The following is a 16,193-nucleotide window of genomic DNA, read 5'->3' on the forward strand; positions in this document are numbered from 1 at the left end:
AAAATCACCATAAAAATAAGTTAATACATGGAAGATCAATGTCTGTGCCCTCAAAAAGATCCCAAACTTTTGAAGTGCTTTCTCTTTCACACAAGCTTTATCAAACCAGCATAGCAGGAACATCATGTGTAGCATTTGCAGTCACAGTTACAGCTCAGCTCTCACACATGGAAAGCAGCTTCCATCTATGGTGCAGCAGTGAAAATAACAAACTGCCCGTTTCTAACGTGACACATCAGACAACTACACTGAGAAAACTGATAAGAAAAGATCAAGTATTAAAAATGTAACTAGGATGAGCAAGCTTATTATGTTCATGATAAAGTATGCATACTTTTATCATAATTATGCTAAGGGGCAGAGTAATAGCTTCCACAGAAACAAGTAGAAGGAAAAACAAGGTTTTTCAGTATGTTCCAAACCATGGAAAACCACACCAGAGTCTCACTGAGCTCTTAAACAAGAGTCTTTAACCGAGGAGTCTTCGCTAACTCATGAGCACAAAGTTAGAAGAAAAGCAAGAGTAAGACGAACAGACTTCCACCTTTCATGGTTGCTTCGCATGCTTCCATTCTCAGCACAAATCAAGCATCAAAGGCTGAAATCCAAACTGTTAAGGTTTCATTTGCCTAAAACAAACATCAGGTACTTTGCTACCATGGTGATGAACACCATAAAAACACTGTAATCACTCCCAGTTCTGCAAGTGTAAAGTAGGCCTTGGTGTGATAGTTACAGACCTAAGTCTGGTATCAGACACATACTGTGAGCTCCCACTTTAGAAAAGAATTTATAGAGTAGTGCAGTCATGCAAAATTTGAAATACAGAAACAATAAATGAGCAGAGAAGTTGTGCTGTGTATATTAATGCATATACACTACTCTGGTCCAGTGTAGAATTTACAAGATGAGTTGATTGACCATGGGTTCCCAACATAGCATCCATAAAACTGTCTGGGAAATGAGTCACTTGCTTGACTAGCATATGTTTGCTAACACCAAGAGAATAAATATTCAGCTTCAGAAAACTAAGCAAGTTATATCACATTTTTTATTTTAAATTACCAAGTTCTGTGTTAAAGCTCAATACCCCCCTGTCCCTCTAAAATGACAAACCATTAAAAAGACTTCTGTATAAAACTAAAGTTAACAGCATCTAAATCTTACGTCTGACACATTTGTATTACAGTATATATACCAAATTTGAAGGTACAAAAAGATTTCAAAGCTGTTCCTGACTATCAAGCTGATTTTGACTTTTTGGGACTAACCCCACTATCTTCAGCTGCCTTCTCTGCTGGCCTCTTTTTTAACCCTTTCATCTTCCGTGTCTGCAGTTTCCCAAGATCTTGCTTCTGCATGTGGATTCGGCCGTAAGTTGTACCGAGCGCATCATGGGAGATATTCTTTTTCTTCTTAGGCTGTAAGGGAAGAACAACATCAGTTATTTCTGAGCAGCAGAGAGTGCCAGGAGTTTGGGTGAGAGTAAAGTGCCTAAAAGCGAGGCCACATACAGTGGAGTTTAGAGATTAAGATCTGATCTGTACGTTCTATGGGCTTCCAGAGCAGTGTCTGTACGCCAGCTGATCATCACAGAAGTGCTGTGGCTCCAGAAGTCTCACAAAAAAGTAATATATAAAAGTAAGCTTTGGTCAAATAATTAATACTTCAGCTTTTATTGCTCTTGACATACAGATCTGGAAGTAACGTATTTTCCAAGGTACATACCTTCAGGGCTTTCGGCTGCTTTAAAGACAGCTTATAAAGGTCGTCTGAAGCTAAATGTGTCCTCCTCATAACCAGATCTAATGAAGGTCCCATCTCTTCCAGTTCAATTCTTGGTATTTTACAGCCAGATTTCTTCAGAAGAACCCTAGAAGGGAAAGCCAATCAAAATCAACATTGTCCTCTGTGATGAAGATTCATCCGTCTTTACCTAACGGGCAGGTTCAGTCCTGTAGTTCAGAAGACTATTAAAAACAACTGCTAATGCTAACTCTAATCCTAACTCTAATTAGCTAATGCTAACGCTAACACATTATTGAGGATGATGTCTGGCAATAACAATTTGTAATATCTTAAACGTATCCCACCACAATTTGAACACACAGTATTATCAGTCTTACTGTTAAAACTCAGTCCCAGCAACCTGAAAGCCATATAATTCCTCAAATTCAAAATACTGGCCTGGGTATTAACAGCCATGAAAAACATTTACTACAGTTTACAGCAAAATAACCTGAGCACTAACTAATAACATTTTTTGTTTGTTTGATTTGAAGAATGAGACTCATAAAGGTAGAGAGAAATCAAAGTCACATTGAACACAAGCTACAAATGCTCACAGCCTCCTAAGGCAAGGCCATGATCTGTGAGGCTGAACACCAACACATTGAGACAAGACTGTCTTGTTCTGCTATTTCCTGTTTTTCCTAGCGTATCGCTGGCTGCAGCAATCCACCTGTCATTCTCCAAACAAACACCTAAATGAGGAGAGTCCTAGAATTAGCCTGAGAACAGACTAAGCCTATGAAGTCTAAGACAGTACTCTGAATTCACCAAGTTAATTCTCACCACCCTACTAATCCAACCACACAAAAGAGCAATCCTCCTAGCTAGCAGGGAAAGCTCAACAAGAAAGGAAGCAGCAGGTTTAGGGTTTAAGTGTTTTCCTTCTGCTCTACAAGTGGTATTCTGTACCACAGCACATCATGCCCAGTATACAAACTGGGGGGAGTTACCCAGAAGGCCAAGATCGCTGTTCAGGTCAGGCTGGGTATCGGTTGGTGGGTGGTGAGCAATTGTATTGTGCATCACTTGTGTTTATTGTTTTTTTTCCCTTCCCCTTTTAGTTTTACATTTTCTCCCCTTATTTTCCTTATCATTGTTAGTAGCAATAGTAGTTTTATATTATACCTTAGTTACTGGACTGTTCTTATCTCAACCTGTGGGGCTTACGTTCTTTCGATTCTCCTCCCCATCCCACCCGAACAGGAAGGTGAGGAATGAGTGAGCGGCTGCGTGGTGCTGAGTTACCAGCTGGGCTTAAACCATGGCATGTACCAAGAAGCAAGCAAATAGATAAAACACATACTCACTTATAGCTTCGCATATAAATTTTCCCATCTACAGCTGTGAAATGCAAGACGTACTCTAAACCAGCCAGACGAATATTGGGCACGGTAGGACCTCTGAAGAAATCTGAAAGAATAAATGCCAGCATTCTTGGCTGAAAATCAAACCAGCAGATGACTGTAACAAATTGCTTTACTTCGTAATGGACCTGCATCACACCACTGATGTGAACTCCTTGCCTATACAGATACTTTTACTGCTTTTAACTACACGAGGCTATACAAGGGATGGCTCTCGAGAAGCTGAATCTGTATGCTTTATGTGACTCTCACAAACAGCTGCTACTTAAAACTGTAGTCCTGCCAAAACACAGCACAGAAACCTAACATTGCACATGTTAGCTCCTGCAGTGGTGAAACCAAACGTGTAGAAACCCTGACAGGCATACAGTGACTTCCCAGAGACTGTTTGTTAGCAACATACATGGTAAGTTCATGGAGAAGAGCAAACATACTTTCAGAGCAGTAACTTAGCTTTATTAAGCTAATTGGGATAACTGCATTGTCTATTCCTTTAAATACTCAGCTCTAAAGTCAGAAAAATTAAATGTATCTTTAGGCCAGTTTAAGCTCAGTGAAGCATAGATCAATAGGGAGAAAGCACTAGTTCAGGTATCTGTTTAAAGACATCATTCAAAAAACCTGATACTTAAGATTCTTAATTAGAGTCAGATTTTGGAAGAGTACAAAGAAGGATAAAAGCCAGTACAAAACAGATAGAAAACTGCATATTATAATCTACTCTTATCTGTATTTTCCCTCTCTGACTTGGGAAAAAGTTTAGATATATTGTTTCTTTCGTACCTCCCACACAACAAAGCACTTCTGTCCTTCAGGCAAAGCAGTACTCATCACCGCAAATATTCTCTATTTACTAAGCAACACAGTTTGCTTAGTTTGCACAGAGAACACCGAAATACAGCTTAAATGCAAAACGAGCTGCCCCTAATGAGGTTCTTGTATCAGGCTATGAAAAAAAATACTGTGCAATCAGAGAGCTTGCAGTAAGCACAGCAATCTGTCCAACATATGCAGAGGGCGGAGAAAGAATGTGACCTTGGCTATGGGAACAAGGTGTGCTAATAAACATGACAGGGTAATGCTGAAACACAGGAGAAATGCTAACAGATGCAAAACACATCAGTCTCTTCCGCTCTGTCCCACTTTCAGATCCCTGGGCTAGCTGTCTTTTCCTCCACTACCTTCTTCAAAAGTATCAGCACTGAAGTGACATCCAAAACAAAGTCTTGCTGGCAGACAGCAGCTGGAGTCTAGCCAGGAAACTTCTGTGGTCAACTAAATCCTCCTCTTGTGGGTCGAGCTTGTAGATAAAGTGGCAAATAAAATACTTTGGTCACTTCTGGCATGTATTTGCCCTCTGACTAGTTCTCTGTGGGCATGAAAGCTAACATTTACAGTGGTTTTACAGGCAACATCTCCCTTTCATATTTTCCTGTGGCATCAAAACATCTTTTCACCCACAGGATGATCTCTTCCAACAAACGCAGGTGGTCAGGAATTTCTGCTTCCTGGCACTGCTGAACAGCTGCAGAAACCTCAGGCTCTGGGATGCCCAGAGAGCTGAAGTTTTTTTTAATGTACTCTTAATTTACAACTCTTGCTTTGGTTGGACTAGACTTGCTTTCTCCTTTCTTTCCATTCCCTAGTCCTTTCTCCCACTTGTCCTCAACATGTTTCCAGAACTTCTAATTTACTTTTTCCTGCAGAGAGCTTCACAGGACCTCCCAATTTCCAGACTAAATTCCTGAATTATTTTGGAACATGAGTCTATACACTTCTTTTTGTATCAATTTCTATGAAAAAGCTGGTAACACTGTAACCTATGTAGCTATAGTTAGCATTAGTGGAGCTCAAACTCTGTCCCAGACATTTCCCAGCCATCCCCCTTCTTGGCCAGAAGGAATGTTCAAACTTCTGAGACTGAGTCAAAGAAGCCTGTGTGAAGAAGACTGTATGAAGAACAAGCTGATGGCCAATCTGAAATTGTAGATGTCTCCTAGAAACCAACATTTTAGAAAGTGTGTAAGTAAGTCAGGCAGTGCCTCTCCCTTTTTAGTATTAAATGGGTATGCAATAACAGAACTAGAGAACAGGCAATGTAGTAAGTAGTGAAACATTTTATAAATCTAAGCATAAAAAGTTATTAGACTCTCATGAGCTGCATTCTAAGGACTTGCATCATAAATAATTAAACCTGGCAAGAAGGGTCAAGGACAGCAAAAAGAGCTTTTTTAAATACATGGCAGACAAAACTAACACCAGAGGCAATGTAGGCCCACTGATGAACGGGATGGGTGCCCTGGTGACAGAAGATAAAGAGATGGCAGAGTTACTGAATGCCTTCTTTGTCTCTGTCTACTCTGCTGCGGGCAGTCCTGAAGAGCCCTGTACCCCTGAGACCTTAGATGAAGTCAGGTTAACGGAGCGGTTTGCCTTAGTCGATGAGGAATGTGTTAGAGACCAGTTGAGCAATCTGGACATCCATAAATCCATGGGTCCAGATGGGATGCACCCGCGGGTGCTGAGGGAACTGGCGGAAGTCATTGCTAGACCACTCTCCATCATCTTTACCAAGTCTTGGGAAACGGGAGAGGTGCCTGAGGACTGGAGGAAAGCAAATGTCACTCCAGTCTTCAAAAAGGGCAAGAAGGAGGACCCGGGTAACTACAGACCGGTCAGCCTCACCTCCATCCCTGGGAAAGTGATGGAACACCTTATCCTTGGTACCATCTTAAGGCATATCAAGGATAAGAAGGTTATGAGGGGCAGTCAACATGGCTTCACCAGGGGGAAATCATGTTTGACCAATCTCTTAGCCTTTTATGAGGAAATAACACGGTGGATGGATGATGGCAGAGCGGTGGATGTGGTCTACCTTGACCTCAGCAAAGCATTTGACACAGTCTCCCACAGCATCCTCACGGCTAAAATGAGGAAGTGTGGACTGGATGATCAGGTAGTGAGGTGGACTGCGAACTGGCTGAAGGAGAGAAGCCAGAGAGTTGTAGTCTATGGGGCTGAGTCTAGTTGGAGGCCTGTGACTAGTGGAGTGCCTCAAGGGTCAGTACTGGGACCGGTATTATTTAATATATTCATCAATGATTTAGATGAGGGAATTGAGTGTACTATCAGCAAGTTTGCTGATGACACTAAGCTGGGAGGAGTGGCTGATACGCCAGAAGGCTGTGCTGCCATCCAGCGAGACCTGGATAGGCTGGAGAGTTGGGCAGGGAGTAACTTGATGAAATATAACAAGGGAAAGTGTAGAGTCCTGCATCTGGGCAGGAACAACCCCAGGTTCCAGTATAGGTTGGGGAATGACCTGTTAGAGAGCAGTGTAGGGGAGAGGGACCTGGGGGTCCTAGTGGATGACAGGATGACCATGAGCCAACACTGTGCCCTTGTGGCTAAGAAGGCCAATGGCATCCTGGGGTGTATTAGAAGGGCGGTGGTTAGTAGGTCGAGAGAGGTCCTCCTTCCCCTCTACTCTGCCCTGGTGAGACCGCATCTGGAGTATTGTGTCCAGTTCTGGGCCCCTCAGTTCAAGAAGGACAGGGAGCTGCTGGAGAGAGTCCAGCGCAGGGCAACAAAGATGATTAAGGGAGTGGAACATCTCCCTTATGAGGAAAGACTGAGGGAGCTGGGTCTCTATAGTTTGGAGAAGAGGAGACTGAGGGGTGACCTTATCAGTGTCTATAAATATATAAAGGGGGAGTGTCACGAGGACGGAGACAGGCTCTACTCAGTGGCAAACAATGATAGGACAAGGGGTAATGGGTACAAACTGGAACACAAGAGGTTCCACTTAAACTTGAGAAGAAACTTCTTCTCAGTGAGGGTGACGGAACACTGGAACAGGCTGCCCAGGGAGGTTGTGGAGTCTCCTTCCCTGGAGGCATTCAAAACCCGCCTGGATGCATTCCTGTGTAACATTATCTAGGTGTTCCTGCTCCGGCAGGGGGATTGGACTAGATGATCTTTCGAGGTCCCTTCCAATCTCTAACATACTGTGATACTGTGATACTGTGATAAATGCACTGCCACACAGCAGACAACAAAAATCAGAAGAGAAAGAGATAGTCAATATTCACTACCTTCAAATACATATAAGCACAGTTACTAGCCCTTCATCTATCCCCAAAACCCAGTCAGCTGTACTGAGAGGATGGAAATTTTCTCCTTTTCTGCTCCTTTTTCAGTCATTGCAGAGGAAATACCTTGCTTTAAGGCATTACACCACTAAGGGGGAATAAAAATTAATGTCTAATGGAAAAAAAACCCAACCAAACCCACAACCACACCCCAACCCTGTTTCTAAAGAGCAATCATTCGTTTGCCTAGAAAAAAAGGAGCCCAACTAATATTTATTTTATGTCAAAGGGAGATCTTGCAAAGCTGTAAGATTATGAATTGGTACAACCTAAGAATGGAACTGAAAGAACTAAGCTGCTCTTATTGGGAAAGGTTCAGTACTTTACCAGAGCTTTAAAAAATAATCTACTTTTAAGAAACCTATTAAAAAGAAAAAATACAACATCCTACTTACTAGGCCTAGTTCTACCAAGCTAGATGCGGTTTTTAAGTGTCAAGAGACACAGTGCCATATGACTTCCATGTCCTCAGAAGCTACCCTAAGTATAATCATTTTTGTAGTTCCCCGGAAAGACCCCACAATGTGCTTTATCTTCCAGAGCCTCCGACCTTGAGACAGTAAAAAACTTGATGCCAGTTTTTGACTAAGCTCCAAGCCTGCTTTGAAGTTATGACACAGCTATTATCTACAGGCTGCTTTTTACTATGCCTGCTCTTTCCAAGTACTCTAATCAATGGCACTTTAATAAGAATTGGTCACATTTCCAAAAGAAAACCCTTTCATCATATAAACACAAGTTCAATTATATGGATTTGACTTTTTTGTAAGCAAAAACTTAATCCATTGATTTCTGATCTTAATCCATTGATTTCAGATTAGATACTTCAAAAATGTTATTTGGTTAGAAAAGCAGTGACCCAGAGTGATTACATGGTAAAGACTTTTTCAAAAATTATTTTTCCCCACAAAGTAATGAATTTTAGTGAACACAAAGTTTCAACTTGAGAGCCTTTTAGGCTAGACTCCCCTCCCGCCCACCCCCAGTAACAGGCATGATGATTAGTTAACTTTAATTTCACATGACATGAAACCTGCAAGTACTTGTTCTTGTTTTCTTTCTGTGCTGAATATAAGCAAACATTTATTGACAAACTAGCAGTTCCCAACAGAACACATTACTACAGATTTATGCAATCTTATCGCTCACATAATCAAAATACTGACCAATAAGAAGGCTCTTCAGTCTTCTGTATTCTTCATTTACATCAAACACGTCACCAGCAAATATCAGCATCGGTTTTGTTCCTTCAGGACACTTACTGTTCTGTGGAACAAGAATTTTAAAACAGACCAAAGATTTAGACCCCATCAGGGAACAAATTATTGCCATAGTATCTGGTTAGCCATTCAGCACTGAATGAAAAACTACTGTGACCTGGGATCAGTATGGACAGAATAGGCATTTTTGTTTTCTCACTGAACACCACTGTAGGCGTATGGGTGGACTTTGTATCTAAAAGGGTGAATTGTGTTATTCTTTGTGCTCGATTAACAAAAGAGAGCTTCTTTACTATAAAATGTAATAGATAATACCTTCTGGTGAAAATGAGTGAAATTTCACAACTACTAACAAGAAAACTAAAATTACAGGCCAACAAGTCCATTGTACTTCTGACACTAGAGAGTACACGAAAAAGGCAAGTTACAGTTCAGTCAATCACCTGATTTTAATTCTGTCCAACAAATAAATTTACTTAACTATAACTTTCCTGCTATAAACAGTGTTGTGTAGATACACATCACAATCTGACTTCAAGGGTAATATTCACCTTTGTAAACAGTAATTTCTTCACTAACTCGCTAGACTGTCCTGCCAGTTTATACACTGTGATAAGAATAGGGATGATAAAAAATTCCTTATTTTGCAGTGTATGAACTGCTTGATACAAATGTACACACATATGAAATATGTTTTAATCTTGCCAAAATAAGTCTAACATAGCCATAAAAGGTGAATTTTCTCTAGGCTTAAATAATCAAGATGTTAGCTTCCTGCCTGAATTAAGTATTGTCCTCTGAAAACTGCCATTTACGTGTTACTGAAAGCTAAAGAAAGTTTCAGAATCATCTCAGTCAGCAGAGTGACCCTCTCTAATTACAATTTGGAAAAAGAGATTTCATTTTTCAAAGCCTGTGACAGTTTATAGAGGAACCTACCACAAGCAGAACGTGACTACAGAATTTTGTAAATGTAACTCTTTCATTAAAAAGGAAAATATAAGGAATAAACTGAGTCTAAAAAAAGAATCTGCAAAGAAAGTTGAAAGCTTGCTCAAAACAACCAAAATAAAGTAAAAAGCAGTACATAAAAAAATACCATTTTGGCATCCACAAATCGGCAATCCTCATAGACTGCATGAAATACTTTTTTTGAACAGCTCTTGTCCTTACTTCAAAGCACAGAAAAAGCTAACACCCCAAAAAAACCACCAGTAGATGTCATGGAAATACTGAATTAGCAATTCCTTACCTTAACATCTTTTAGGGATACAAACTTCTCAACGCCTAGCTCAATCATATCTAAGACATGATAGTCAAACATGCGACCTGTGAAAGTGAAAAACAAGAAAATCCAGCTATTTAAATATTCATCGAAAAATCAGACCTTTTCCTCAAATAAAAATCCAAGTGAAATAACTTACCTATTACCAGGTTGTTCGGTCGCTTCTTGTTATGAGAGCCAAACAGAAACAAAGAACAATCTGATTTCTTGGAAAAAAATTCCTACAGTTGAGGAAAGAACAAAACTCATGAGTTCCACTTTGAAGCATTTAAAATACTTTGTGAAGATACATGTCACAAACACATGAGTTTAGGAGCTGCTTAATGAGAAGAGCAACTGCACTTACCAGAAGAGTTTTGAGCAAGGCCAAGTTCACATAAGCTAAAATTGACAGCTAGATTCAAGGTTCAAATAACAAATCATTTCTATTTCCCATTGCAGTCTTAAAGATTAAGCCAGGTAACTTTTTCTCTCCATTCTATATGTAATGCCCCTTTTCATAATTCCTCATTATTCGTTTTTAGCTAAAATACCTTCAACCACTTCTCCTTGCCTGAAGGATAAGTATTTGCAAGTTGTCTACAGTTGTAATGCCTCATTTTAGTCACCTAGATAAGCTTTATGCAGCATATTTGCTTTGCCTAACAGCTTCTGAGCATCCAGTTAATTCCCTCAACAGCAAACCTAGGAACATCTGCAAATATCACACTTGGGAACGAGAGTACTACTACAGAGTAACTTTGTGTCTATTGATTACTTAAGGCTAAGACACTACTTAAAACAAAGCCAATGGTGACTATCACCACTGGTATCTTTTCTCCAGGTTGAGTAGATGGATAACCTATTATGTTAGTTCTAGTCAGAATACTATAACAGCAATTCTTTCTGAGGATGTCTAATTCCAAAACCTTTTTATGCACTGCTGCTTCTCTAGGCAGCCCCTCATTCTGTGCATCAACCATGATTCCTAGATATACACACATGCTATTTATCCTGTACTTTCTAGAAGCACCAGAGTTTCTATACTTGCACTTGGCAGCTGTGAAGCAGAAAATGCCACTGCACCACCTCCTACCTCTGCAACAGCAGCAGCTCAGAGAGGACAATGCAACTCTGCCCCTCAGGAGGTCAGGAGAGACGTCCCCAGGGGCAAACGCAGGCTGGAATAGCTGCACATACAAATCGTGCAGCTCAGCACTGATCTCTGCCATCAGGTCCCTGAACAATACTGACTAGACAAATCAAGAACAGACCAGAGGGGACTCCCCTTGAAACATTTGCTCATAGAACTCTGGTAATCACTGTGTGCTGATATATGTGAATTCTCTAACAGAAGTATGATATTTTATTAAAAACTCAGCTGAGGATCAGCTAGTTCCTATGTGACTGTGAAACCAAGTCAGTCAGCTATGGGACTGTAAGAGGTATAGCTTCAGCAAATGATGTTACAAATCTTTCCTTGCTACCTACTCTTAAGTTTTCCATTCCATTCACGGTATTTTAGAGATGGTTGCCCAACTGTGCTTCATGCCAGAAACAGAAGCACATACTGAAACACCTCAGCATCAGTTTTAATGCAGATGAAGCAACATTTTATGTTGGTGTAGCTAGGCCACAACCACAATGGTTTTTTAATGCATTAAAACTGCCTTAACTCGACTGTAATACAATTTCAGCTGCTACTCTAGCACTCACTATTAAAAAATGATCCATAGCTGTCTCTCCTCTTCCTTTTGATTTACAGGGGATTCCTTAGATATGTTTCCCCTTTAGTTGCACAATCCCTTTCAGACAAGAAAGCGCATTTGTGCCTGGTGTGTAGACATAAATATTTTTCCTCTTCACACACAAATTTACTTAGTACAATACCCCAAAACTGCCAACTTCATCATGCATCTTCAATAAGGTATTTAAGTAACTGCCTCAGGCAATAAAAAGCTGACCCTTTCTTCCCTATGCAAGTTAGCAGTGACACAGAACAAACTTTAAAAATCATAATCACTAGGAACCAAACAACTAATTTTGGGATAATTAATTTTGTCTTTATTGTAAAGCTACATCACTATCTTCTTTCTCTCATTTTGAAGGAAATACATATATTGCTTTTATGACAGACATATTTCAGCAGTTAAAGTAATGCTTCGATTGAAGTGCAAATGCATAAGAAATAATCTTAGGATTGGCCCCTTTATTTTTTGCCTTCCTGATCATAAATTATCTTGAACTCAAAGCACTGAATCAACACCAAATCCAGATGGGACATATAACCAGGGTAGGTTTATACTAGATACACGGAAAGAAGTTATTTACTATGAGGGTGGTGAAGCACCAGAATGGGTAGTCCAAAGAAGCTGTGGCTGTCCCACCCCTGGCAGTGGTCAAGGCCAGGCTGGATGGGGCTTTGAGCAACCTGGTCTAGTGGAAGGTTTCCTTGCCTATGGCAGGGGCATTGGAACTAGATGAGCTCCTAAATTTGCCTGTCAGTTTACAGAAACATGCATTCACAGTAAAGACAAAGTCATCACAACATGATTCTGTTGGAGGAAAAATATTCCTACCGACACCATAAATCTAGACATAGTCCAACCTCCCACTTATCCAAACTCCCTATAAACTTTGTTGCTCATCTAGCTTTCCACAGAGCATTAAAAACAAATATCCTCCAATAAAGTTCTTCTTGACTGTAAAATATCGTAAGAGAAGTGGTTTATACTCACCAATGATGTTTGATCCTCAAAAGGCCTGGTAATATTTTTCCTGAAGAAGAAAAAAAAAAAAAAAGTAAGATTTTAAACAACCAACCAAACCCAGGCCCAGACAAGCACTTCTAATTAGTTCTCTGATAACACCAAAATTCTGCATTCTGCTGGGAATTCCAACAGTAGAAGTTCAGGTTTAGTACAAACCATAAGGCTTATGGTTTGAACTAAACCTTATTAATACTGCTCAGAGCATCTCAGTGCCACCATTGCCATTTTAAGCACTTTCCTCCATATTTCCTGTCTCCTGGGGCCTGCTTCCAGACCACCACCAATGACACTTCATAAACTGCCTCTGCCTATTCATCTAACATTGAATTTAGTTATTACAATTAATGTTTCTGTACTACAAACATACAGATACTGGATTCCCATTTTGAGCAAGACTTATCTATCATTATAATCTATAACTCAAATCTATAGGAATTTGGACTCCAGCCTACCCACCTGACAGAACCTCTCCAGCTGTTTGCACAGATCAGTTGGAGAAGCCAACTGTTCAAGTTTACCAAATCCTGCTTTGTAACAGCAGGCACAAGCAGTGGGCTAAGCACCAACACCAATAAAGCGTAACTTGTTTCCAGTCTACCGAAATTTATGATGAATCCCAGTCACCCTCTGCATCCTTTTCCACTGGTTGAGCCCCCATGCTGGCCAGCATCGCTATTCATACTTTGAAATTAACAAAAGCTGCCTTGTCAGCAGACTTAAAGATGTCAAAGTGAGACCACTTACTTTCTATACAGTACAGCAAAAGGCTTCTTCACAGCATACTGCAAAAGAGAAATTTAGACACATTATCTCCAAAACATTTAAGTACACAGCACTACTTTTTCTAAAACCCTGCAATTTACATGATCACAAAAAATACAGTGATTGCTTGTGCAAATGGGTCTAGAAGACACCTCAAAAGGCCTGATCATAATAATGCCTTTCAAATTGATAGAAAACTTGGTCCCCAGTTAATTACAGGACTTATTTGTAGAAGCAATGAAATAACAAAATAACTGAGAAAGACCTAAAATCAAAGCCATGTAATGGAATCTTTCTGCTTCTATCCAGGGACATGAGGAAAAACTGGGATTGAACAGCAACCTGATTATCAACAGCATAAGGTGGTAAGAAAATGACAAAGCAAGGAGAGAAAAGAGTGTACGAATCTCTACAATATTTTCAGGTATGGAGTCAGAAGACTGGTTAGGATTGGTAAATTCGAGTTTTACAAGAGGTTGAAAGCTCTTTATCAATACACTTAAGCAGTTTACAGGATTCTGGGATATAACTTCAGCTGAGTGATCCAGTCCCAGTTCTGTACTTAATCCTTTTATTTTCAAACAAACTTGCAACATTTCACCTTCTATACTGGACAATCATGGAAAAAATAACAATGAAGAGATTAAGCTCAAAACTTCTGACAAAGAAATTGGAAGAAAATAATCTCCACTGCAGGGTAGGGAATGACACCTCTGGAGTGCTGGTCAATCCGATTTGGGAAATGGGGAGAGTATAAAAATATTGATTTTGAATCTGAGAACATGCAAATTCTAAGAAAAAAAGAAAGGCTGCATTCTCTATATCCAGCCACTTACAATGTCTTTAAGCACTTCAGTCACCCTTAAGTTTGCATTTCCTCCTTTTATGAGCATAGCAATTTTTGTATTTTCTTTCAGCTTGGGTTCTCTCTTCTCAAGAAACCTTTTTGCTCTCTTAGTTTTAGGTTTTCTGTAACAAATTAAGAATTAAAAACATAAAATTAGTAACAACACCCAACTGCAGAAAACAGTGAGACAGCAAGAATCGGAACAAGTGTATTCAAGTAACTTGTTTCAGTAACTCGAACTAATCCCAACCTGCAGAATTACAATCTGTGCTAAATACCTAGTTTTAGATTAATGTATTTTGCTGTTACTCCTTTTCCTCTTTGTTTCCCTAAACTAGCAAAGGAGATTTTAAGACCTTGGGCTTTTCAGTTTCTGCTAATTTAAACCTTAAACAACATCAGAGTTCCTACAGACTGACGGGCTTAAATCTACCCCTCACACGAGCGCCCTGCCCTCCCCAAGTCAGAGACTTGCACATGAGAAGAAAACACAGTTCCTCAAAGACCACCAACAACATCCACAAGAAAAGCTCAAGTGCAGCACATCTATTGGCATGAATCAGAGAGTAGCACGGGCATTACTTAGGTGAGATACACCTGCCTTAGCAGGGGCACAGTGCTCATATAAATTAATAACTAGGTGGCTTAAGAGCTGCATTTCTCCAATAGATATAAAGCTTTTAATATCTCCTCCATGAAACATTATATTTGTTTTCTTTACAGAGAAGCAATCAACCTCACACAGGTACTTCCACCTGCAGATGAAGACAGCTCCTTCACACGTAGAGAAACAAATAAATCCATTACCAGCCGCTCAAAGCGGTTCCTTTACGGAGCAAGAGCTGTCTGACACCGACAAAGAGACGGTAGCGCTCGGTTTTTCTTCCTTCCTTCCGCCCTCCCGTTTACCCATTCCCCCCGCCGCCGCCATACTCACACCACCCGGTCCAGCGGGTCCATGGCTACCGAGCCGCTCCACGCGCACGCCCCGCCGTCGTCACACACTGTCATCCGGTGCGTCACATCCGCCACGGGGAGGGCGGGAGGAAGCTCTAGGCGTTGGGGCAGCGCGCATGGGCAGAGCGAGCTTCGCGGTGAGGGGACGGGTGCCCTATGAGCTATGCGTGTCAGTTACCAGGCAAATAAGGGTGCAGCGCCCCAGCGGCTGCTCGACTTGTTTCTGACGTGTTTGCGTACCCTCCTCTCACCCTGGTGTGCTGGGAATCACATCAGAGCTGTGCTGCTAAGATGTGGCCATTTCCCCCCAAACTTGCTTATTTGGGAAGACTGTTACGAGTGGGGAACATGACCTCACACATAATACAGACCAAATGCCAAAGATTTATTTCTAACATCCCTAGTGTGGTAGCATCACTTTAAAAACAGTATCTACTCTTAAATCTGGAAAGTTTCTGATTATTTCAAAGCCTGCAGGCCTTCTGTCAGAGTTGTTCAAATTTGTTCAGGTTGCCGCTTTTGCTTCTCAAGTTAAAAACTGAAGGTACAAGAAAGCACTACAAACACTCCCCGCAGCACCAGTTCATAACATTCCCACCATCGTTATTCCAGCTATAACTACCCTCTATGGTATGAATATGATCAGAGGGCTGGAGCACCACTCCTATGAAGGCTAAGACAGCTGGGCTTGTTCAGCCTGGAGAACGCTCTGGGGAGACCTTAGAGCACCTTCCAGTGCCTAAAGGGGGCCTACAAGAAAACTAGAGAGGGACTTCTTACAAGGGCCTTGTAGTGACAGGACAAGGGGAAATGGCTTTAATCTGACAAAGGGTAGATTTATATTAGATACTAGGAAGAAATTCTTTACTGTGAGGGTGGTGAGACACTGGCCCAGGTTGCCCAGAGAAGCTGCCCAAACCCTGGAAGTTTCAAGCCCAGGTTGGACAGGGCTTTGAACAATCTGGTCTAATGGAAGGTGTCCCTGCCCACAGCAGAGTGTTGGAACTAGTTGATCTTTAAGGAACTTCCAACCCAAACCATTCTGTGAATGCACCACATTGGTCAA

At 40.9% G+C, this 16,193-nt stretch overlaps 1 protein-coding gene and 1 long non-coding RNA gene across 3 annotated transcripts in view; one reads left to right on the forward strand and one right to left on the reverse strand.

The window, feature by feature from the left end:
- LOC133272705 (uncharacterized) overlaps positions 1-13,864 on the forward strand; it is a 36,779-nt gene extending 22,915 nt beyond the window's left edge. For both annotated transcript variants that reach the window (XR_009744516.1, XR_009744517.1), the window contains exon 4: positions 13,633-13,864. This is a non-coding gene — a long non-coding RNA (uncharacterized LOC133272705). The remainder of the gene's footprint in view (positions 1-13,632) is intronic.
- RPF2 (ribosome production factor 2 homolog) lies at positions 1,020-15,219 on the reverse strand. The gene is made up of 10 exons (XM_061460122.1): positions 15,108-15,219; positions 14,160-14,292; positions 13,306-13,343; positions 12,529-12,568; positions 9,951-10,032; positions 9,779-9,855; positions 8,473-8,572; positions 3,099-3,201; positions 1,729-1,873; positions 1,020-1,421 (listed from the first exon to the last, which is right to left on the reverse strand). Exons 1-10 carry the CDS (start codon positions 15,179-15,181, stop codon positions 1,242-1,244), a joined length of 972 nt encoding a protein of 323 aa, XP_061316106.1. The 5' UTR covers positions 15,182-15,219; the 3' UTR covers positions 1,020-1,241.
- Positions 15,220-16,193: the final 974 nt, after the last annotated feature.

Source organism: Pezoporus flaviventris, unplaced genomic scaffold, assembly GCF_033815535.1.
Source record: "Pezoporus flaviventris isolate CSIRO_AGI_PZ_B2104156 unplaced genomic scaffold, CSIRO_AGI_Pfla_v1 ptg000031l, whole genome shotgun sequence".
Classification (NCBI taxonomy): domain Eukaryota; kingdom Metazoa; phylum Chordata; class Aves; order Psittaciformes; family Psittacidae; genus Pezoporus; species Pezoporus flaviventris.